The sequence below is a fragment of the Electrona antarctica genome (assembly GCF_951216825.1).
Source record: "Electrona antarctica genome assembly, chromosome: 4".
Lineage (NCBI taxonomy): Eukaryota > Metazoa > Chordata > Actinopteri > Myctophiformes > Myctophidae > Electrona > Electrona antarctica.
Genome location: NC_136809.1, coordinates 51,053,941 through 51,078,582, shown reverse-complemented (window position 1 = coordinate 51,078,582; position 24,642 = coordinate 51,053,941). Strand labels below are relative to the sequence as shown.

The following is a 24,642-nucleotide window of genomic DNA, read 5'->3' as shown; positions in this document are numbered from 1 at the left end:
GTTGAGTTTGGTTTTTTTGCAATTAGTTAGAGGTCAAATTACATTATTACTGGACTATGTGGGTAGTTCAGAAACCCGTCCACCAGTGACATCATCGATGGTGAATCCAAGCTAATAGAAACGGCAGGCTTTCTTTTCCTGAAAAGTTGCAATGCAAAAGTTGAAGCCATCGTTTTCACGATAATAAAAATCTAAATATATTTTATAACAAATCTTGTTTTAAAAAAAATCTGCCTAATGATGATGTCACTGGTGGACGGGTGTCCGAACTGCCCAAAGCCCTCCTGAGACACAGACTGAGTAGGAAAAAATGATGGTGTTTTATCATGAACATTAGTGAGGACCAATTATATGAAGAGATGTTGAAAAGTGGTGAAGTGGTCCTTTAAAACACAAAGGGGTTTTGTACAACTAAATATTGTGTCACAAATAGACAAGGAAACAAAATTAAAGTATTTTTATTACTATAAAGACCAGATTAGAGCATTTTAGAACTACAGCAAAGGGAACTCATAACCGCAACATAAAAATGTTCACCACATATATACGATACTTGAGGACTAGTACAGTCGATTAGAAAACAAGAAAAATATATCATAAAGTACAACGATCATGACCAGAGAGGTTTAGAGAACACAACAACACACCACCAGATAGATATGATCCTTACGTTCACATCCAGCTGGAAAAGGGATGGAGATAAATAGGGGCCAGTTAAGAAAAGAGATGAGCCCAATAGGAACCAAAGCCTGGTTCCCACTGGCATGCAAAAGCCAGTCTTCAACTGGACATTTTACATTTTGGGGCGTCCTTCGAGAACAGCCACTGGTCAGGTCGTGATGTGCACATTTGGACTGGAGATAGCATGGGAGACACAGCCAGTGTGTGTGTGTGTGTGTTTGACTGGAGCAAAACTGCAAATAGTCGTAATTAAGATATATTTGACTACAATGAGAGTTGGTATTTCCTGCATCTTTGAGGAACACCTCAATGTGTCGTGTTCATCGTGGAGAGCAGAGGGCATGCAAGAGATAGAGGCTGGAGCATACGAGTTAAATCGGCTGGTGTGCAAACCTGCGGATGAATACTATTATTGTGTTCCTTCATATTTCGTCATCCCCAAAACGCCTTAAGTCTCACATGCTTCAGACACCTCTGACACAAGCATTATGTACTGTAGCTGTTACATTCATCTGACGTGGGAACAGTCGCCATACCGTACCGCACGTCTCCATGAAGGAGGGCATGGTGGGAAAGACTCTCCACCGCACGTCTCCATGAAGGAGGGCATGGTGGGAATGACTCTCCACTGTCTTGGGAACAGTCGCCATACCGTACTGCACGTCTCCATGAAGGAGGGCATGGTGGGAAAGACTCTCCACTGCACGTCTCCATGAAGGAGGGCATGGTGGGAATGACTCTCCACTGCACGTCTCCATGAAGGAGGGCATGGTGGGAATGACTCTCCACTGCCTTTGGAACAGTCGCCATACCGTACCGCACGTCTCCATGAAGGAGGGCATGGTGGGAATGACTCTCCACTGCCTTTGCCAGCTATTGTTTGCGTCCAGCAATGTTACGGCAATCCCAGTGGGAAAGAGGACCGATATCACAGCTTCTGTAACATTCACTATTTGTTTTTTGTTTTATTTATTTTTACTTAAAAAAAAAATAAAGAAATAAAAAGCTTAACTGGCAAGTTTAACATAAAAACTAAAATAACCAGTGTCATGGTGATGTGAGAGTGGCAAACAAAAAAAGGGGAACACAATTCCTCTAAGCGAATTGAAAATATAAAATTTCTTAGCGTTTGGAACACTGCAAGCCCAAGGCATCCTCATCAAGGATAGACCTAGCCTTCCTTCCAGAGTGCTGTTGATGTTGCCTAGTAACCGTGGTAGGTGGTCTGACTCTGAGTGTGATCCTGTCCAACATAGCCCTGGTTCCAGCTGCCATACGCCTGCTGCTGCTGCTGCTGTTGTTGTTGCTGCTGCTGCTGTTGCTGCTGAGGCTGCTGTTGTTGCTGTGGCTGCTGCTGCTGCTGTTGATTCCCCCACCCTGTCTGGTTATCCCAACCTGAACCTGTAGAAAGATGAATTACATTAGGTTAAGAAGGGAAGGATGGGTAGTTTATGTTGTACTATTACTACAAAACAATCTAAAATAAAGGGATCATTAAAGTAGGGCATTCACTTCTAGTCATTTGTACTAGTTGACTAGTTGCCTAGTTTACTAGTTGTTTAACTACCTATTGTGTAAAAAAATTAATTAAAAAAATATATATATATTTTTTTGGGAAATAAATATTTGTACATTGAAAAACTGTGTACATGGTGTACATCGTGAGGCCTACAAAACCGGGGAAAAATTAAAAATTATTATTATTTTTTAAATTTTTTCTTATCAACTAGTCGACTAGTAAACTAGTCGACTAGTTGCTTAATGCCCTACATTAAAGCTGGGCTGTTGCCTGAGTCCAATGCATTTCTGCCTACTTCCGGTCCAGGACTTGTCCCAGTTGGTTATCCCCATGCTCAATAGAAGTCTATGTAGGAGAGCCTCCATTGGACTGGCCCTATGAAGTGAAGGCAGTTTGCGTAACTGTCTATATCTAAGGCTCTGGTCTTTACTATAATAGCTGTGCAGGGAATCTACGTATATGTCATCTACCGCTATGAATTGCTCGCATGGCATCCGTTCTCACAGGTCCTTGTAGTTTTACTGATATAGGTTTAGGTTGTTGTTTAGGCTGTCAATCACAGCGACTGACCAATCACAGCGCAATCATCCGCTCAAACACGCTGAAGATCCCACGCTCAGCCTATGAATAGGTTAAAGAAGAAGAATTCCATGGGTTTAAGGATTCCTTATTCACTCACCATAATTGTACATCTGGCTCCCGGTCACTGAGCTGGGGTAGGCCGTGCTCGCCGGGGGGGGCACTGGGCTGGGGTATGCCGTGCTCGCCGCCGTCACCGAGCTGGGGTACGCCGTGCTGGCCCCGGTCACGGAGCTGGGGTACGCCGTGCTGTACATGGAGTAGTCTTGGTTTTGGGTATGGGTATGGGTCGCAGCCTGAGCCGCAGCCTGCTGGCTCGCCTGGTTCTGCTGGGTCAGAAGCTTCTTCTTCTCCTCGCCGTAGCCATAGCTGTATGGGCTTTGCTGGTCCATCGGTGGCGGCATCGCCTGGTAGTTAGTGGGCACCTGCTGATGGTGGGGTTTTTATTTATTTAGTCTTTAGACAAATTTAATTTAGTTTTGTCTAAATGTGGACCACAATGGAAACAAGCGAAGGCGTTTTTTAAAATGTAATTTTCTGTAATTTTCTTAACCCATTTAGACCTGACCTGGAAATTTAAAAAAAATCTTCTAAATCCTCCAGTTTTCTGAAATAAATATTTTCACGATTTTTCCAAAATAGCAGACCTACAAGCTGTAGCATGTAGATCTGCTATTTTTCAATAGCTAAATTATAACAATGTTTAAAACACCAAAAGGGGTTCCCGCCCAAAATGGGTTAAACTGCCAATAAAGTATTCTATCTATCTATATATTATATAGATATATATAATATATTTAGTCTTAGTAAAATTTAGTCATCATAGCTTCGTTTTTACTTAGTTTTCGTCAGTTTTAGTGGACGATGTCAACACTAACCTGCTGATAGCTAGTGGGCACTGGGGCGGTGGAGGTGTCCGTGGGTGGGGGGGCTGGAGCAGAGTAACTGGATTCAGGGTAGAAGGTGCCATAGCCAGAGGTGCCAGACTCGTCTGTGAAGCTTTCTGCCTGGGTTGGTGTGGAGGCGGCGGCGGCCACAGCTGAATTATTATTATTACCGTAAGGTTTATCTGAAAGTTGTTGGGGAGAAGAAAAAAAAAGGTTTTGTCACTGGTGTGTGTGGGGGATCCATTTAATTGTTTTGTTGAATTTTCTCAAAAGTCGTCTTCTTCTAAATTCTTGCGGTCCTGTGGTTCTATGGAATATTCTGTCAAAACAATCTAAAATTGATTTTTTTTTATATATAAGTCTTAAATGTTTCAATCGAAGTGCATTCTGCTCTCTTCTTATTAACCAAAAAGGTCAGACCAAGTGTTTAACTGAAATTATTTTACTTTGCGAGTAATAAAAGTGTATGAATCCTGGAATGCATGACGGTTGGAGTAAATCATTGAAGATACATAATACATAATAGTGTCCATCTCTGTTCTCTGGAGTCCTTATGGAAGGTGTTTTACAATATATAAGCCTGCTGCCTAGACTTGCGCCTCCTTTTCTTGGATGTGCCTGGAGTACTCTTTTGTTCTATAAATATACATATATTTATAAATTCTCCTCAGCCTTGAACTGTGTTGGACAATGCAATGTATAATGTACAACATATTTGCTGTTCCGTCTGTCAGTTATACAGCACTCTACCCAACGTTGGTTGTTTTTAACACTGTAACCTTACACTTAGTTGAGCTAGTATACTAAACATCGTTATAATAGGTGAGCAGTAGATGTGCTATTTTCTCAGAATGTTAGAATAGGGAAAGGTGTTCCCAAGCAAAGATCATTCCCGAGTGGAAATGGCATGGTTTAGAAAGGTTAATAATAATAATTATTATTATAATGATACCCATAGATTCAAATACATGGAAGAATTAAATGCCCACTATCTGAGAGAGTTAACACTCTGTTACATACGTAGTAATACGTATGGGGGAAGGACACTTACGATATGATCCAGTGCCAGCCATGCTCCCATAATTGTAGTCGGCTGTTTAAAACAAAGCATAACAAAAATCCAATTATAAATCTCATGTGCATCAAGCTGTCACTGAAGTTTCATTTGTACATCAAAACTCTGCCCAGAACCAGTGAGAGTTAAATTACAAAATGTGTTAAAAAAATTAACTGGGTAGATCTTTTCATTAAAAAAAAGAAAGAAAATCCACTTATAATCGTGCCGAAATAGGAACGCCAGGGTGAAATAAGTTCCAAGTCAAGTTTCTTACTCTTGTTATAATTACTTGATCCGACAAATGGCTTGCCTCGCCCTCGACCACTGCCCCGACCCCGGCCCCGACCGGGAGTCCAAGTGTTGGACCCGCCGGACCCAGTCCCAGTCCCAGGGTCTGAAGGAATGCCCCGGATGGTACCGAATCCTGGGATGTGCTGTTGAGCAGAAGAGGTTTACAGTAGACCAGGTTTACAGTAGACCAGGGGTGGGCAACTTTGACGATGGAGAGGGCCACTATATTTCCACACTCACTCCAGAGGGGCCACGTTGCATATTACTGTCATGGCAATTTTTGCTATATTTGATTGGAATCCTGAAAAATAACCTTTTTTATTTAATTTCAAATGAATTTAGTTAATAAACTAATTAACTAAATCCAAACACATTGGACATACAAAAGCATGTCCATGTTTGCATGTTTGTAACAGCTGAACGTTTCCAGTACTGTCTACAGGCAGCAGACGTGTGTGTGTGCCGTGATATAAATAGGTTTTCGATGTAATGAGTCCCTGGATGCAGGGATGGTCTTTTAGATGAGTCCCAAGGGCATTTTCAACCACTTCAACAACGTTAGGAGTCATGTTTTGCCATTTTTTACAAATTGAAGCATTTAACTCCCATTTCATTTTATATGGTTATAATGTGGTTATATTCATGTAGAAAACAGAAGAAGAAATGATTATTATAACTAAAGCTAGCAAAATAAACTAGAATAAAAAAACAGTACAGTAGTACAGTAGTGCATCTCGTGGATGCAGAGGTCGTTGTTTTATTGCGTCCCTTAAGTATAAACTACTACTAGCCTATTTAAATCTGTGTGTGTGTGTGTGTGTGTGTGTGTGTGTGTGTGTGTGTGTGTGAGCGTGCGTGCGTGCAGTACATGGAAAAACATATGTTGGGAAATATCTGCAGCAGCTTGCATTACTTAGTCCCCCCAGGATTCACAGAGAACAAGTCTCACTTCCGTGGAGAACAATCCTGATTCTGCAGAGAACAATCCTTGATTCCGCGGCTTGATTAACAAGTTATTATTCCACGGACATTAACACTTTGACTGCCTCCCGCGATTCAGTCTAATGTCCCTCACCGCTAGCCGTAGAAAAGGGGTCTTTTACTTTGAAGACCACCAAAATTCACTTCCCAGAAAACAGGAATCGCCTATAGCTAATGAGCATCATAACTTTAAAAGTCATCGGAAACGTTAATATTGTCACCGAAATCGAATATTAAAAAATATTAGAAAATAATTGTTTCTGTTGCAAAGGTTATATTGTCATTCAAACCATGCCCACAGTAACTGCATTTTAGATCATACCTAATATGGGTGTAATATTTATTCTAAGATTCATTTGAAATGAGGGACCGGTCCGTCAGTCAACTAGTGAAGAAAATGTCCTACGAGGTGTCCTCAGACTCCTCACCATGTACACATTCTTATTAGGTAGTAATAACTATGATTTGTCAGGTTTTGCTGCCATTCCGCACCCGCCGTCGCGCCGCTGGCAGATCCGCGAAAATGCCCTCGTCGCAACTGTATCCCGCCGACATCCGAGAATTTTATTACTACGAAAATTACAGCTGATTTCAAAGCAAGTCCGCTGATTTCTCAGCCGACTTGCTTTGAAATCAGCTGTAATTTCCGCGATCGCGGAATCGCGGATTCCTGGGAGGACTAAATGGATACTAGACTGAATGGATGTGGGTCCATCTTTGCTTGTGCGTGGATGACAGGTAAAAGCTGGGTCAATTACCATGTCCGTGTAGGTGGTGACCTTCTTCCTAAATGGGTCTCTGAAGCTGGAAGGTCCACTCTGGCTGTGTGGAAAAAGCTTCTCCAGAGCGGCTAACGCAGCAAATGCCTTTGCCTCTTTCTTATTAGAGCCTCTGCCTTTGAACTTGACGCCATCTACCTCAACCTGAGAAATTGAGGGGGAAAAGAATATATCTATCTATATGGCTGGCAACATTCCACGCCCACCCAAAATGGGGGAAGGTGTCGCGAATTTGTCTCATGTTGACTGGGTAGGACCGCTCACGTTGCGGATACGTTACGCACAGTCGCACGCGTCACGCATAGCCACACGTCGGCCCCGGGAAGAGAAATTAGCCAAAATAGCTAATAAGCGAATCATTTTTGCACTTATCTGTTTGCAGTCAATCGCGTTAATGTCCGTACTCCGTTGCTTTGCGCGCCGAGCCAGAACACAGCCTGTTAACATTGCCCAGGTCTAAAGACTTGGGCCTTTTATTTTTGTTCATATCAGATAAGACAAATTTCAACTTCACAAATGTTAATTTACTTTTATTAAATTAAATTTGATTGTAAAAAAAATAAAAATGTATGTGGAGAAAGAAAAAAAAAGAGTCCTTGAAGTTCAATCTACACTGTATGACAGTGTACCTGTTAACATGAATTAATAAAGAGAAGGAAAAAAGTATACGGTATGCGCCTGCAGAAAATGACATAGGGGGTTTTGCAACAAAGTGTGGTATAGCCTTAAGTTAAACTAAAGTCAAGCGTCGTGCCAGACAGTGACCCACCTCCATGATGAAGCACTTTTCGTGGGAGCCACCCGTCTCTGCAGAAAGCTCATACTTAAGGCTGCGGCGTTTCTCATTGAGTTCCATCACAGGGTTCTTCCCGTGCTTAGTCAAGATAGGACCTTGTGTACTCTGTAGGAAGCAGACAGAAGGTTTCACACTGCTGGGTTTTTCTAGTCTCTGAGTAAAACACAAAACTAAAAAAAAAGGCAGGAGGAAAATTATTTGTATGGGGAACAAATGTGGATTAACCAAATGAACGGATGTAGCTGATCTACAAGCTCACCACGCCATTGTGGTGCGCCATCAGCTTGCAGATCAAGATATGTTCCGCAAAGACATTGGTGTTGTTGAGGGTAAAAAGAGGGGCCTAGCAAAGCATAGACCCCTGGAAGAGTCAGGAAGACTGTAGTTAACAAAGGGTTGAAGTGGTTAAAGGTATATTCAGTGATTTCACTTAATTAAAATATCCCTTCTGTGTGTGCTGATCATATAAGGAGTTCCTCCCTGTCCCCAGTTAACCCCTGGGGGTCAAGAAACCTTAGGTTTCGTTTTTGGCCAGGCCTTCATCCAATCAGGATAGAGGGGGGACTTCGGGCCAATCATGATCGAGCGGGGGCGGGCCTTGGTGTGTGTGCTGTTGGTCTGTCGCGTGTCCCCCCCCCCCACTGTAGTGCGTGCATGTGCACATCTTATCGTCGCGGACCTGGGTTTCTTCAAATCACTGAATGCTCCTAGAAAAACAAATCGTGATGCGGGTAATTACATCGTCTGATGTAGTAGAGCCTGCCCCAGCTGCGTCTGCCTGGCCCTCCTCTGTCGCGTCACCGGACTCCGATTTGGAATCTGACCCAGTCGGTAAGCCTAGTTCCTGCAAGACCTGTCAAAGACGGGAAGAGAAACTCATTAAAGGAAGGTTGAAACATCAGCTAGAGTGGACAGTTACCAACAAGAGTCTGTATGGTGAAAATAGCAGCCAGGAGAAGGAGACTAGCAGGACACTGCCCAAAGACAATTAGGTGCTGTGGGAACCAACCCACACGAGGACGTGTGGGTTGGTTCACGTCCGGTCACGAGGACGTCCCACATTAACATACGTGGGATGTACTCAAGAAAGACGCAGGAGCGCAAACAAGCACCAACGAGCTGGCCAGATGTATAGAGAACCTGGATGACTGGTTAGAGGTTACCACCCATGTTCAACCTGGAGCCTCCATTTTGGGCATGTCATTTTTTTTCTTTCAAGTTCATGGGGTATCACATCACCAAGTGTTGTGAACTTGTGAGCGGATATCGTGGCACAATGTGCAGGAGTGGTAACACAACTCCATTGGAGTACAGTTTTAACCTGTAAAAAAAAAACCCAACAACAATGTAACACGAGGGGCTGTTCTTGCCGTTTCAGCAAATTTCTGCTGCACTGGCTGGCACTACATCCCAGAGGTAAACAAAATGACATGATGTACATACAATGTAGGCAATTTGGAACAGTCTCACAGTCAACTCTGCAGAATACCGCGTGAAATAAACTTGCCTTGGTGGCTACATTAAGTTTGGCAGCTCTCTTAGAAGGCCCTGTAGACTCATAGGTCTTCCCATTCAAATCCACAGCCATAGTGAAGACTGGTTCGTGGACAGGTCCCGCCTGAGACAACAGTCTGTACTCCAGACCGGGTTTGTACTGGTTCAGACGCATCACAGCATTCATACCCAAGTCGTCTGACACTAAAGGAAAGACAAGAGACACACTAACATTAATTTGAGAAAACGAGTGAGGGGAGCGTAGTAAAAAACTAGTGTGAGACAGGTCAACTGGGAACATGAAATTGATGATTTGACAAGGGGTTTGATAGCTACTACAAACCTGATTTCCTTTGAAAGCGGTGATGTTTCTGGAACTTGAGAAACTTTCTCTGCTTGCTGTTGAGTCGGCTGTCGTCTCCTCCCTCATCCACCTCAGTGTAGGTTCTCTTAGATGGCTGACTAAATGGCACGGAGGGTGCGATCTGGGCTGCATAAAAAAAGACAAGCTGTGAGAACAGATCCTATTACAACTATAAAAGTGCTTCAAGATCCTTAACATTGAAAGCAAAGCAAGCTTCTTTTTAAATCAAATGCTCAAATGGGTTTGGATTATTATTATTATAGCATTGTATCGGGCTATGCAGCCAGCCACCAACCTTCAGTATACAGAGATTAAAATAGGGTGCATTTTGCATCCCAAAACGCAGTTTATAGTTAAGGGACGCAATAAAACAACGACCTCGGCATCCACGGAATGCACTACTGTACTGTTTTTTATTCTAGTTTATTTTACTTTAGTTATAATGGTTATTCTTCTTCTGTTTTACCATAGAAAATGAAATGGGAGAAAAATATGACTCCTAACGTTGTTGAAGTGGGACTCATAAAATGTCCCTGGGACTCATCTAAAAGAACATCCCTGCATCCCGGGACTCATTACATTGAACTGCGTATATTATAATTACCTGTGCCAGCTTTGGCATTGGGCCCTCGAAACTTAGGAGGAACAAATTCCATTCCCAGCACTTTATACATCTGTCCAAATGCAGATAGCCTCAAGGCATGCTGAAATGAAACGCATTAAAGTTAGGCACAATTCTTAGGCTCCCAACGTGGTGACCTTGAGTTAGCCTCTCTTAGCAAGCCTCCCCTTACCTGAGCGCTCGCTGTGATGTCTTCACGTTGCTGCGGAGTGAGATGGCCAATGGCGTCAGTCTTTTCTCTCTCACATGGATCTTTAAATCCAGCAGCGTCTATATGCACACAGGGGGACGATGAATTATTAGACCAATGCTGCTGATGTCAGTATATCTTATGATTGACAACAGACGATTGAAAACCGAGCTACTAACGCTTACCTTCCATGAGCATTCCGGAAGCGACGCATTCTAAAACCCTGCGGAAGGTTTCGCCCGCTTCCATTGGTCGTTCGGATGTCACAACGGCCTTCTCAACCAGTAGATCGAGGGGCTACTCACAGGGAACCAGAGCAAAGAACACAGTTGACAACACATCCCAGGTCTCAGCACGGGAAAATAGTACCCTCTCACTGTCTGACAAAAGACTCAAAAAAGGCAACTAATGTTGCATACTTCGTGTCATAAATAAAAAGGACCTATAACTATCCATTCACTACAAAAATAAGTTCCTGTTTTGTGTCTGCATAGGCATGGAACTAAATAAATCTGCTGAACCCATTTTGGGCGGGAACCCCTTTTGGTGTTTTAAGCATCGTTATACTTTAGCTATTGAAAAATAGCAGATCTACAAGCTCATAGCGCAAGCTTGTAGGTCTGATTTTCTTTCTTTTTTAATCGTGAAAATGTGCCTCAAATCTTTGAATATATATTCTTTCAGAGCGAACATTTGTAACTCAAATCTTTGCTTCTGGGGGGGTTCGCGGATTAACATATTTTCAGATGGGGGGTCTGCGGCCAAATACAGGTAATTCTGGGGGTCACTGACATAGAAACATAGGTTTTTCAGAAAACTTTTAGGATTTAGAAGACATTTTTTAAAGAATCGTCCACAGGTCTAAATGGGTTAACACAGGGGTTCTCAACCCGTGGGTCGCGACCCCTCGGGGGGTCGCCAAATTATTTTGGGGGGGGGTCCCCAAATTATTTTCAAAAATCTTTTTTTCCCTTTTTTTTGCAACTGAATGGCTGGAAAATGGAAATGAAGAGTTTACATATAGTACACATAGTACATGCATACACCTTCCCTAATGATTATATCTGGTTTCAGTATTTATTTATGGTGTATTGTCTCTATTATTAAGGTTATTGTAGCAGTCAATTTATATTGGGGGTCGGGAGGGGGGCGGGGCGGGGGTCCCGAGACATTGCCAAAGCATTTCCGGGGGTCCCCGGCCAAAAACGTTGAGAACCCCTGGGTTAACAGACTAGCAGCGGTACATACACCTAGCAAACAACTAAAAGATTCACTGCACATTGTCAATACTAGTTGAGCAACAGTTTGTGCTTACCCATCCCGAGAGCGGAGCCCAGGTGGGAATACGGTTACACAAGTCCCTCATGATTCGGATCACAACGATAGCAGGCTTCAAGTCGTTGAGTTTGGCCTGGAAGACAAGCAGGAAGGAGCCCCTTCAGTTAGGAGTGGTGAATTAACAGAAGTGTCCCCTAAATGTACCGATGAATGATCTGTACATCTGAGGGGTCATAAGGCTGGACCCAAACTACAATGTTTTATTCAGCTCTGTATGATTTAACAATCACTGAAATACACAAATGTAATTGACTAATATGTTTACTTAAATGATTAAATGTAATGTATATAGCCTGCCAACTGTGTTGTGTAACGTAAAAGTACAAAAAAAGTATGGTGGACCGTGTGGTACAATATTCCTGAATGGCTTCGAGTATAATCTTACTTAATCTTCTCGAATCTTAGAGCACAATTAAACTTTGGTAGATGTTTGGTGTGTGTGTACCATGCCCATACCATAACATGACCCATGTCACCATGCCAGTGTCATTTTTGACAGTAAAATTTGATTTTAGTTTTAGTCAGTCTTTTGAATAATATTCATTTAGTTTTAGTCACATTTTAGTCACCTAAAATGTTCTAGTGTTAGTCCAGTTTTAGTCGACTAAATGTCATATGATTTTAGTCGACTAAATCTACAGTTGATTTACTCGACTAAAATGTGTCTCGACAGGCCTTGATGTCGTTGTAATGGCAGATTTTACACTTTGGTTGCATGCTGAAAATAGCAGATCTACAAGCTCGCGACGCATTGTGAGCTTGTAGATCTGCTATTTTCAGCTCTTGTTCTCTAGTCCCTCCATAACATTGTAGTCTAGTTTTTATTTGTTGACGAAATTGTCAATATATTTAGTCTTCGTTTTAGTCATCATAGATTCGTTTTTATTTCGTTTTAGTCAGTGAAAAAAGGTAGTCGACGGACATTTTTCGTCTTCGTTTTTAGTCGACGAAAACAACACTGCACCACCCATCAGGAGAGTAGTTGAGAATACTGGATTCATCTTTTCTTTTTCTTCTCTTTTTTACTACTACTAAAGATATCTTGCCAATATGTGTAGGTATATCATGGCAAGGCAGTTAGAAAATTGTTCCCGTTCAGAACAACCTAAACCACTACCAAAATGTAATTGTGGTGTTAAGTGTAAGTAGTTTACAGGTCGTTTAACAGAAGTTGAGACCAGTGTGTTAATTAAGGGCCATTAACACCAAGAACTATGACTAATATATTGTTCACCATTGTCTTGCTTATAGCCGTGGTGTTAACCAGCGGCATAAAGTACTGTACTTAAAAGTACAATTTTGGGGTATTTGCACATCTCAGAGTCAAAGCACATCTCAGTGTCAAATATTATACTTTACATACAGTTGGAGGCCATCGATATTGTCCTTTTCTTTTTGCTGAGGTTTGCGTGATCTGCGCAAAACCCCTTTTGGTGTTTTAAACATTATGTTATAATTTAGCTATTGAAAAATAGCAGATCTACAAGCTCATAGTGCGCCACCGAGTGGCGCGCTACGAGCTTGTAGGTCTGCTATTTTTGAGAAATCGTGAAAATATTTATTTCAGAAAACTGGAGGATTTAGAAGGATTTTTTTTTTCATTTTGAGGTCAGGCCTAAATGGGTCAAATGATGGGGACAATATCGGTGGCACCCAACTGTACTTTAACCACTTCAGCCCTATATACGTTTCAGCCATTTGGAAATAGCCGCTACAAGCTGCACAATGCGTCACGATGAGAGCTTGTAGATCTGCCATTTTCAAAAAGACGTTTATAAATACATTGTATTCATTTGGAAACTGGTGAAACATGAGTACTTTTTACTCAAGTCAATTTTGATATAGTTTTTATCCCACGATTTTGTAACCCATTTTTTCACCCAGTGTCAATTATCTAATGTAATCGTGGGCTCTACACTCCCTCTGCCAACCTGGGGGGAGCAACGGACTGACCTCATGCTTCCTTCAATGCATGAGGAGTCCAAGCCGCTTCTATTCACCTGACAGGGGGGAGTTTCCCCCGGTTCGATGTAGCGCGTGGAAGGAACACGTTATTCCAACCAGTTCCTTTCCCCTCCATCAGGCGCCCCGGCTGGCCCGGGGGAGGCAGTTTAGAGACCAGGATTACTGCATGTTTTTTTGTGAGGGTACCTACCCTAGGGGACACGGGGAGAACATGCAAACTCCACACAGAAAGGCCCTTTCGCCAACCTTGCCTCGGGTATGGGCACTGATGACGTGGAGGAGAGAACACGCCCACAGCATCCCCAGCTGGAATCAAACCCAGGACCTTCTAGCTGTGAGGCGACAGCACTACCGACTGTGCCACCGTAAGTATTGAAACTTTTACTTAGAGTAAAAAATGACATTTTAGTACTTTTTCCAACACTGGTGTTAACTCTGTCATCTACTTGACTTCTATAACTATACCGTTATGGTTAGAGTGCTTGGTGTGAACAGCCCTTTACTCAAATTATGAAATATAGGATATTTTAAGAGCTATTCAGACTAGGGCAGTTATCAGGAATATTGCATTCACTGACAGCCGGAGACTCTGGGATACTACTACACTATCCCATTAACTACGTGCTGCTGTCCACACCAATGATTTGTCTGAACGAAATTGATACAAAACAGTGGTATGGATGAGCAGAACAACTGGCATTTGGAAATTGTAAGGACGGAATAGATGAGCAATAGTTGAGAGGGCAGAGTTTGTGCGTAAATGCAAGGAAAATTTAGGGGTGCACGAATTATCGGAGGTCCATATATTATCCTAAGATAAATGGGGAAATTGAATTATCGTTCCGAAAGTGGAATTTCAACCAATCCACTATCCGATAATATGGCACCTTAGGGGGACCTTTTCTTTTTAAATCTCATTTCATAGCTATGAAAAAAAGTATGATGATTATCTTCAGAAGGACTTTCATTACCCTCATTACACAAACTCTGGATTACAGTGTGAATTTGTTTTAAAATGCAAAAAAAAAAAAGGTGAAATGATCCGTTATCACCGTTTGCCACAACAAAGCAGATCATTATCGGTTATCGGACCAGAAATTCCATATCGGTGCATCCCTAAAAAAAAAAAAAAACTGAGATCATTGGAGGACTCAACCTTATATGCAAGTAAGGACGGGGTGCAAACCTGGAACCACTTGGCGTGGCGGAGAGACGCCAAGGCAGTTAGGCAATTCTGCCTGTCCAGAACATCCGGCGGATCGTTGTCTGTTTGCGTTTCTATTGACGAGGTGAAGGTAAGAAGACAAGGTACAGTTTGACCAAGGGGGTTGGTTCTGTCTGGCAGCTGAGGGAGTAGCAGCGTTACCCAAGGCACCAACAACGGCAAGGAAAGGGGAGAGGGCGGGGGGAGTCCCGATAGGAATTATCCCATGGCCCCCCAAATGTGCCTGCCTGCAAGTCTTTCATAAGACTCAAGATACTGTTTTACTGTTTGAGAAGGTGAGTGTTTACATTTAAGGAGGTTCATTTATTTAAATGATATGGTTTAAGTGTGGTGTCGTTATCCCTGATGCTACTATGCTCTTTGTGTGCTACGATAACCTCCCCTTCCCTCGACCGCTAGGCTTGGGTTTTGCTGTTTGGCCCGCTTCTGAGACAGTGTGTCCAGTTGGTCAAAGGTCCAGCGTCCCTAAAAAACTTAACACACGAGAAGGCTTAGTGATGGGGAAAAAGAAATAATGATTTGGAATAACAATCATTTGTAAATTAGCATTTGAAGAATATAGAAGTCTGCTCCACACTGCAGCAAAACTGATATTTTTTTCCCTGACATACATCTGGCTACGACCCAAGCAAAGGCTTAGACTTGGCCTCTTGAAACTTTGAAATAGCTTAACTGGCTTGATCATCTTCTTCCTGATACAAGAGAGAGCTTACTCCAACTTCTGATGCTCAAACCAGTGCATACAATGTCACCAACAGTCATACAGACGGACAGACAGACAAGACAGACAGACACTGACTTAGTTAGACCCTGTGGTTCATTTTTGATTCGATTTTAACTTGGGAGAACCAAACAGAACATCCTTCTTAACGGATCAGTTTTGCTGCAGTTAAAGCAATACGTACAACTTCTGCATAAAACACATGCACTGCGCGCTTTAACTTGGAACTCTTCAACGCCTTCACTTTATACCTGAATAGTACAATATATCAGGAACAAGGAAAGTCTCGCTATGCTTCTGCCATTATCAACAAATACATTTATACAAAGCATTAACGACCACAGAAGCATTGTGCGCTAGTTACCGCCATCTTGTTAAAAAACACGACGCCAAGAACTCTGGAGTGAGTGAAGAATCAATCATTTGGTTGTTCACCGGATCACAGAATTGAAGTTTGCGCGGCTCACAGAGCACATGTGCATATCTGTGGCGTAGCACATGAGGGCCTGCTTTAGGAGGAGAACACACATGATTAAGTAGATCTGCAACACAGCCTGCTCAGCCTGGCAGGGTAGGCTGGTGGTAACCGGTGGTTGGTTGGAGACCGGGGCCGAGCTGCGTACCTTCTCCTTCTTTAGCCTCAACCAGCTTTCGGACCAGAGGGGAAGTCAGGTGGATGGTGAGCCTCAGGACTTTCTCTTTGGTGCTCGTGACGACGATGGCTGCGTCCTCCGGCTTCTCGATTATTTCATATTTGTCCTCCGTAACCACCTGTTTCAGGAAATACATCAAAGAAAACGAGTTAGGATGGTTACTGTGGATGTTGGGGTTTTTTTTTTTTCCATCTCTAAATACTTAGCCATATCTAGGCATCTATTGTTCGAGGAGTAACAAGAGACAAGACTTGGCAGATATTAATGCCAGAGAGAGAGAGAGAGAGAGAGAGAACAATACCACAACATACCGGTATCTGTGCAGTTAGCATTTCAGCCACTCGTTTGAGAAGAGCAACGGTAGGCTTGCAGGCACATAGGAGCACCAGCTCCAGGTCCGTGTCCCCCTTCAGCAGCAAGCCCTTGGCCACCAGGCCCACTCTCATCACCCCACGAAGGACTCCGACTGGCAGTGTTGACTCAGCACTACAAATGGAAGGAAAATGATTTAGCTTCATAAAGAACCACCCCACTAAAATGTACAGAATAGATGTGCTGTACAGTTGGTTTTCAGTTGATTCTGGAATTCTAGGTCTCCGCACACTCCAAATATGTGCAATTTCTTTATTTGTTTTTGGCAAGCTTTTGGTCATATATGACCGAAACCTTGCATTAACCTTTCTTTTCTATGGCTGATGAGAAACCAGACCTGAAGGAGATCTCTGGCTTTGACAAGAACCAATTGAAGAAGACGGAGACGCAAGACAAAAAGTCACTGAACAGGAGAAGAGCCAGGCATTTGTGTGTGGAGGCTGCCTTTTGTTTAATTTGATTCAACCTGTTTTTCCACTTTTCTGTCTAACATATTAACCCATTCTGGGTGGGAACCCCTTTTGGTGTTTTAAGCATGTTATACTTTAGCTATTGAGAAATAGCAGATCTACAAGCTCATAGCGCGGCACCGAGTATTTTTGAATAATCGCGAAATCATCATTGAATATATATTCTTTCAACGTTTTTAACTCAAATCTTTGCTTCTGAGGGGTCCCTGGAACAACATATTTTCAGAGGGCGTCGGGTCGGCGGCCAATTACATATAATTCTGGGGCTCCTTGACAAGAAAAAGGTTGAGAACAACTGATATAGAAACAGGATTTAGAAGACTTTTTTTTAAATCAACATCCGTCCAAAATGGGTTAAATAATAAAAACTTCTCTCCTTTGACATTTGTGAAGTGGTTTGCAAGCAGGCCGTGTGGCCAGATGCCGCCATCTCCGTCTGTCCAAATTGAGCGCCTCGGACATCGAACATCTCACCTTTCTGTTGCCTCCGGGGTTTCTTTCGCAGAGGCTTCTTCATCGAGCATGTCAGAGATGGTCTTGAGGGCACATTCCACATGGGAGATGATCGTCTGCACTGCCTCCAGCTCGTCCGGGGTAGGGTACACCAGTGAATGTTTGGACATCAAGTGGCGGTCGTATGGTCGCAGGGGCGCACGGGGGACCTTAAAAGGGAGACAGAAGGTAGGTGGTGTGTAAGTAATGATGAGGATGTAAAATTAAAAGAATTTAAAAGAAATTGAGGTGATGGTTGTTTAATAGACATGAGTTAAAAGCGTTCGCTCTGAAAGAATATATATTCAAAGATCTGCACCACATTTTCACCATTTTTCAAAAATAGCAGACCTACAAGCTCGTAGCGCGGGACTCGGTGCCGCGCTATGAGCTTGTAGATCTGCTATTTTTCAATAGCTAAAGCATAACATAATGCAAACCCCAAAGGGGTTCCCGCCCAAAAATGGGTTAAGTCAAACAATGGCAGTGGCCTATAAATGCAATTTGAAACGAGGTGGAATTTGTCAAATTTGTATTCTTTCAGACAGTATCAAGGTTTACAGTCGTTTTACAGTAGATAATAAAAGCTCTCAAAGACATTACAAACAGTACAACATACATGACAACAGACATACGTATACATTATCACAAGATACAAATGCTACATTAAATATAAAGTGCAACCAGGGCTAAAGTGCACAGAGTGTAACTACATCTACCTCCTCCTGCTTCCCTTGTTGATGGCTCGGATGGAGGTAGGTATGAATGAAAATTTGTACCCGTTTGTTTTTGTAACAGGGGTCTTTAACCATTGGCCGGATGGCAGGAATTCATATTCCCGGTATAGGGGGTGAGAGCTGTCTGCTCTAATACATGATGCTTTTCTTAGCACCTGCTCATCATACAAATAACTCAGGCAGCTGAATTTTGCCCCCACAATGCAACTTTTACTGCGTATGTCCCCAGTGGGATTAAAATAATACGTCTCAAACAAAGTATAAAAAGAACAGAGAAGTGTGTCTAACTGGAAAGCAGAACATGTGAAGGGCTTCAACTGTCTCGGGAGGTGGAAATGAGGAAAACAAAGCAACGGAACAACCCAAAACAGCAGCAATTCATTAAAGGGAGACGCAACTAAAGTACAAACCTGTTCCTCCTGTTCAACTGCAGCCATGTAGTCGTGGTAATTCCTCAGCTCCTCCTCATAGCATAGACAGTCGTACCAGTAACGTAGATCCTCATATCTAAAAGAAGAATTACGAATTGAGAACAGTTAACTCATTGACCGCCGGAGGACACCTTTAGTTTGAAAGACGATTTGGCCGGAAACCGCAAGTCCAGGAAGTAAACATCTGCGATGTAACACGCCCCGCGGTTGTCATTTTAATCCACCCAAAAGGATCATATCATTTGGAGAAATGAGGCGCAAATCAAGCTTGTTTTGACCCAAAAAGAAGAATCCGAGATATCGGCGTTCTAAAAACTGCGTTGCCATAGAGAGCATAAGCCACCGGAATTTCCATTTGTTTTTCTCAACGGGCCGCTACCAGAGTGTTATGGGTGCATACAGGACACAGTTGATCACCGTACAAAAGGCATGATACGGCGTCATCGGCGGTGAGGCACATACGGAAATAGGCGTCACTCAAAAGGCGCAATTGGTGATAAATTAAAGGGGCATTCCACTCATTTTATACCTTAGAGCCGTTGTGTGGAAATAATTTAAAAAAAGTCCCCCCATTCTGTGTTTCCTAGAACTGGAGATCTGGAGAAAAAAAAACATTAACATGGTGAAACACATCTTGATGATGTCATCAAGCTGTGTTTCACCATGTTAATGGTTTTTTTGATACTCACAGTTCTAGGAAACACAGAATGGGGGGACTTTTTTATTATTTCCACACAACAGCTCTAAGGTTAATTAATTAATGACATAGTAAAATGTTGAAAATGAGTGGAATGCCCCTTTAATGACAGTAGCTCCAACTACTGTACAATGAATTCCTTCACTAGTGCGTAACAGCCGTTGGCTGTTTTTGGTATTATGTTGTGACACAATAATCTCATGGGAACTAGTTGGGAATTTGGGTTATTTGGACATATAGAATGGATTAGTACATAGTAGTTGTCGGCAGTGTGAATGCTGATTGGTTGCATTAGTAAACATTCGTTATGGTGTACCTGTCAAAGTCGTGTGGAAGGAGGCGGTGTCCGTCTTGTATAAGGCTGTCCCAGTACAAGAGCTCCTCGTAGGCTTGTCGCTCATCCCAAATATGCATCGGTGGTCCTCTCTCTGGATCCATGACTCTTACAATCTCTGCACTGGAAACTCCACACTGGAAACAAATCATGATCACACAGTATTACAACCCATTCAGGCCTGATGTCGAAATTAAAATAAATGTCTTCTAAATCATGACAATTTTCTGAAAGATTTGAGGCACATTTTAACGATTTTTCAAAAATAGCAGACCTACAAGTTCATTGCGCGGCACCGTGCCGCGCTATGAGCTTGTAGATCTGCTATTTCAATAGCTAAATTATAACATAATATGTAACACCAAAAGGGGTTCTCGCTCAAAATGGGTTAAGCTCCCCCCCCTAAAATAGCCAATGTAAATAGATCTGCTTTTATTTTCTTTCTGGGAGGGTTAAAAATTAAAAAGGGTATCTTTGAAAAACAGAAGAAAAGGTCCACACTGTCAGACACTTGCCAAAATTTTGCTCTTTATTAGATCGACGTTTCGGTCGATTAGACCTTCATCAGGACAAAAATAAAATGTGTGGTTTTATTGAAAATCTTTGCCTATAATGACACCCATGGTCAACTACAGGGTGAAGAGCACTAAGCGCAAATACTTTGACAGTTTGCAGAAAAGGACACAGTTCAATACAAGGTCTGCTAAGCCTGAGAGGATTTAAAACCCAAGAATTCACCAGGCTGAGGCTCGTCTCCATTGGGTTCCATCATATTCAATTCATCTGAATTTAATTTACTGTCGGGCCTGGCTCTTCTTTAATCGACTGGTAACGGGGGGGGGGGGCTTTTCATCTTGCAATGGGACTGGTCCACAAGATTCGATACACCACCAAGTAAGTACCCATGTACCTGTCTAAATACTTCCTTAATGTCGAAGTCGTCTACACCCACAACACCAAAGGGAGTTCAACAAACCATGTGCAACCCAGATCCGGCACAAACAAGGGACTAAATTAATTTCGCTCCTATGCCACCAAAATGTGGAACGCCCTACCAACAGTCATGAAGACATGAGAATCCCTTGACTTCTTCAAAGCTGCTCTCTAAGGGCACCTATGGACGGCTGCAATTCGAAACTGGCCCCTGTAAAATCTGAATCCCCCACCCACCCCCTTTTTTCCCCCCTCACTGTATATGTTATTTTCCTATTTACCCCCTCTATGATGATTTCCTGTTTTTGGCTATATAGTAGTGTATATTTGTACGTCTCTAAATGTTATGATGAATTGAACATGGTGGACCGTATTGTAAACAAGTGTAATGCTTTATGGTGTCGTCCACACACAGTTAACAGTCTTGTATTGAGTTGTGCTTGAAATGTACTCTCCAAAACGAATTAATAAATTCTTCAATCAATCAATCAAAATTTTAACTGGGGCCAGTTTCGAATTGCAGCCAGCCAGCCACCCGGCGTTAAGTGCTCTTTGAGATTGAGCGGCTCTAGCCTAACATTTAGGCCCTTTCCCAATTGCCCCCTTCTCCATGGCCCTTAGCCCTTCCCCTTGCTGATGTGCGTTCACGTGAGGAGGAAGGGTTTTCTCAATTCTCTTTGGAGCGAGGGTTAGGGCCGAGGGCGAGGGTTAGGATCCCCTTCAAACGGAGGGACATCACAGAGGGCGGAAGGCGGACGAGGTAAGACGCCTTTTCAGTCCTTTATTATGGAACTTATGGAAGAATATGATATTAACCAATATTATTTGAATGTGTTAACAATCTGCATCGCCAAAAATATCGCAATCTCTAGCAAAGGTTAACGTTACCTCACTTGAACTAACGATATGCTACGGCGTTGCATTCATACAACGTTACGGTAACGTTACCCATTAATTTCGCATCGGCGCTTTATTATTTTTTATTTACCGCCGGTGCCCCGGTGGAACAACTCGGATGCAAACTACTAGCTTAACTAGCAGGCATCAGTCCGACCCCCCAGACCACGATATGTCAACATTCTGCAGTTTTGGAGCTCTTAAAAGCCGTGAAATAGCCTACTGTACCTACATAACGCTGTTGCTGCATAACGTTGGCTACTCGCTGCAGTGATAGCTGGTATGGTTTTATCATGACCAATGTTATGCTAATCCCCACAAGTTGCAAAAGTTACATAACTAATTAGCAATGGTGTTGTTTTTCCCCCCCAGGCAAACCAGCTATGGAACAGACTGCAAGCTGCTGTACAGCCTGTACATTGGATGGAGATGAATCACGATTGTCCTAAATGTTGTTGAATTTGAAACATTACATTATCATTCATATTATTATTATTAGCATACCACGACTTCCATGATAGAAAATGACTCTGTTCTTAATGATATTAAAAACAATGAACACAGTGACCACAGCCCCTTCTTTCTATACTGTAAATTGTTTTTCCTTTTTCTAACCCTGTAGGCTATATGATATATAACTACCCATTCTATACAAACTGTTAATACAATAATCAATGAATCAGGTACAACTGTTGAGCAGGTGTCAGAATGAGCTATAGGCCTATCTAGCTGAATTACATTCTGGTGGGCTACCAAGATGAGACAAAATTACAATATATTTATTTCATCATAACCACAGCCATGTTATATTTACGTTCCATCTCTTCTCCCAAAATAGCTGATATACAGCTTATAGCAGTGGTTTCCAAAATGGGTTATGGGGACCCCCAGGGGACCTTGAGAGACTTCCAGGGGGTCCCCAGCTAAATGATAGTTTGGAACCAAATGGACCCATAAGGGTCAATTTGTACACTCAGAGTTAATTAACGTTGATTTTACAATATAAATTGGGGATCCCAGAGACAGAAATGCCATCAAATGGGGGTCCATGGACTAATGCATGTCACACTGGTGGTCCGTGACACTGCTAGATTCGTAAAAATATATGGGGTCCCTGGCATATCTCTTCAAATGGGGGTCTGTGGGCTAATTCGTGTCAATTTGGGGGTCCTTGACATGAAAAGGTTTGGGGACCACTGGCCTGTAGTGAGCTTGCAGATCAGCTATTTTCTGAGAACAGGTTGTATATCATATCTACAAGGGACGTTCAATATTTAGGGACGTTCCAATTCCTAGGGTGATGATTTATCCCCCTACCCCTTGACACTCATTATGAAGGGACAAGGGGAAGGGGCAAGGGCTGAGGGGTAGGGTTAAAAAAGGAATTGGGAAAGGGCCTTAGACTCTCGTATATGTATTTACTATTTATCGATTCTGACAAAAATGTCAGAATCGATTAATACATCTACGAGTCTAAATTTTAGGCTAGAGCGTCTACGTGACCAACAGGTCCGTAACAACAACAACAACACGCGTGCCAAAACCAAAACAAACCTCCATGTTATCGTAAAAAAAAAAGTGTGGTTTGGTAGTTTCAGTGAATTTTATTGGTGCTTTATTGGGTTTTGCAAACTGTTATTAGTATTCAATCATTAAGTATTTTAGGAGCTGCTAAACACAACGTCTTTCTGGTTATTTTTCGTGTTTACGAAACGGATCGCCAGTTCAGTTCGCACTAACTAACTAACACAGGACACCGGGACACTACTTTCGATAAAGGGCCGCTGCTGGGCGTTATTATAATCCATGTAAAAAAACACAGTATATATGTAATAATGTACATATTTCTACTGACGTTGTCCTAGTCGCGGAACACATTAACACTCTCCACGGGGAAAGCCATGTGATATTCTGGCTATAGTTCTACACATTTTATTTATTTAGATGCTAGTGGGACTGGCTAGCAGCTAGCCTAGCAGGGTAGCTAGCTTAGCGGGCTAGCTAAAGTCACAGACAGTGATAGGTTAAATGTGTGCAGGAAAACACACGACCACGTATATCACACTGTATTATATGCATGGTACATTGGATGCACACTGAAAACACCTCACATATGCATATTATACACACCATACCTACATGTAAACAAATACACAAAGCCCTACCTTTCACTGATCCTGTAATTGGAAGCTCTCGCTTAAGCTAATTTAGCTAAGCTAGCCATTACTGTGCGCCCGCCGTCGCACAAAGACGACGTAATACACGGCGTTGCCATGTATCGTGAGACGGTGAGAGACAGACGCGGGTCTAGGACAGTGGTTCCCTGGGGTCCTTGAGGGAGTTCCAGGGGTTCCCCAACTAAATTGTAGTTTGGAACCAAATGGACCCTTATGGGTTTGTAACTCAACATTGATTTTACAATATAAATTGGTCCCAGACATAGGAATGCCATTCAATTATGGGGTCCGTAGCCTAATGCATGTCAAACTGGGGGTCCTTGAAATTATAATGGGTTGAGAATCACTGCTAGAGCCGTACAAATCTTCTCTTAATATGGATTGGGGGGTCCCTGGCATATCTTTTCAAATTGGGTCAGGCAGGCTAATTAGTGTCTATTTGGGCATTTTGGGGGTCCTTATGAAAACGTTTGGGAACCACTGGTCTAGGAAAAGAAGCACTATGCCACATGAGTCATGAGCACTTTATTGGCAATTTGATAGCACATCTGCTATTTTCATCAACAATTAAATATTTGGAATATATTTTGAACATTCCAATAACACATAGGGAAGGGATCACTGTGTACAGTACACACTATTTGAATGAAATTTTGACAACCACTGGTTTAAATAACAATTTAAAAAAATGGAAGCAAGCCTAAATAGGGTTAGCAACTACACTATTACTATTACTACTACAAGCACCAACAAATACCAATATTACCAATACATTTACAAGCTACATTACAGAAAAAGAAGACCAAAGTAGGTTATAATAAGCCAAGTCGACATGGTAGCCTAATACTGTCAGCATTGCGTTTTATGAAAATTACTTTTTAGTATTTTTTGTGGGATGATGCCTTTATGAAATTTTGTCGCACTATAAATATGATATTACCTATTCAAATTCCTTGGTGG

At 42.3% G+C, this 24,642-nt stretch overlaps 1 protein-coding gene across 4 annotated transcripts; it reads right to left on the bottom strand.

The window, feature by feature from the left end:
- Nucleotides 1-442: 442 nt before the first annotated feature.
- LOC306922583 (interleukin enhancer-binding factor 3-like) lies at nt 443-23,809 on the bottom strand. 4 transcript variants are annotated; one of them, XR_013789945.1, is made up of 22 exons: nt 23,671-23,809; nt 19,658-19,812; nt 18,624-18,720; nt 17,459-17,646; nt 16,454-16,628; nt 16,113-16,260; nt 14,730-14,821; nt 11,556-11,651; nt 10,426-10,537; nt 10,223-10,320; nt 10,033-10,132; nt 9,408-9,554; nt 9,078-9,268; nt 8,310-8,423; nt 7,544-7,675; nt 6,754-6,918; nt 4,998-5,157; nt 4,718-4,759; nt 3,658-3,848; nt 2,880-3,207; nt 1,383-2,082; nt 443-1,313 (listed from the first exon to the last, which is right to left on the bottom strand). XR_013789945.1 is itself a non-coding variant. In XM_079500286.1 (21 exons), exons 2-21 carry the CDS (start codon nt 19,777-19,779, stop codon nt 1,886-1,888), a joined length of 2,895 nt encoding a protein of 964 aa, XP_079356412.1. In that variant the 5' UTR covers nt 19,780-19,812; nt 23,671-23,809; the 3' UTR covers nt 443-1,885. The 4 variants fall into 4 exon arrangements, 3 of the variants coding, with proteins under 3 accessions (XP_079356412.1, XP_079356413.1, XP_079356414.1); XM_079500286.1 differs by having other exon boundaries at nt 443-2,082; XM_079500287.1 differs by having other exon boundaries at nt 443-2,082; nt 2,880-3,204.
- Nucleotides 23,810-24,642: the final 833 nt, after the last annotated feature.

What these genes read in the sequence shown, in the direction of transcription:
- LOC306922583 (XM_079500286.1), bottom strand. Translation starts at nt 19,779, where the DNA reads ATGGATCCAGAGAGAGGACCACCGATGCATATTTGGGATGAGCGACAA. An exon ending in TGCTAACTGCACAGATACCG is followed by an intron (nt 16,261 to 16,453) that starts GTATGTTGTGGT and finishes TTCCTGAAACAG; the next exon opens with GTGGTTACGGAGGACAAATA. An exon ending in ATCAAGTAATTATAACAAGA is followed by an intron (nt 4,760 to 4,997) that starts GTAAGAAACTTG and finishes TGTTTTAAACAG; the next exon opens with CCGACTACAATTATGGGAGC.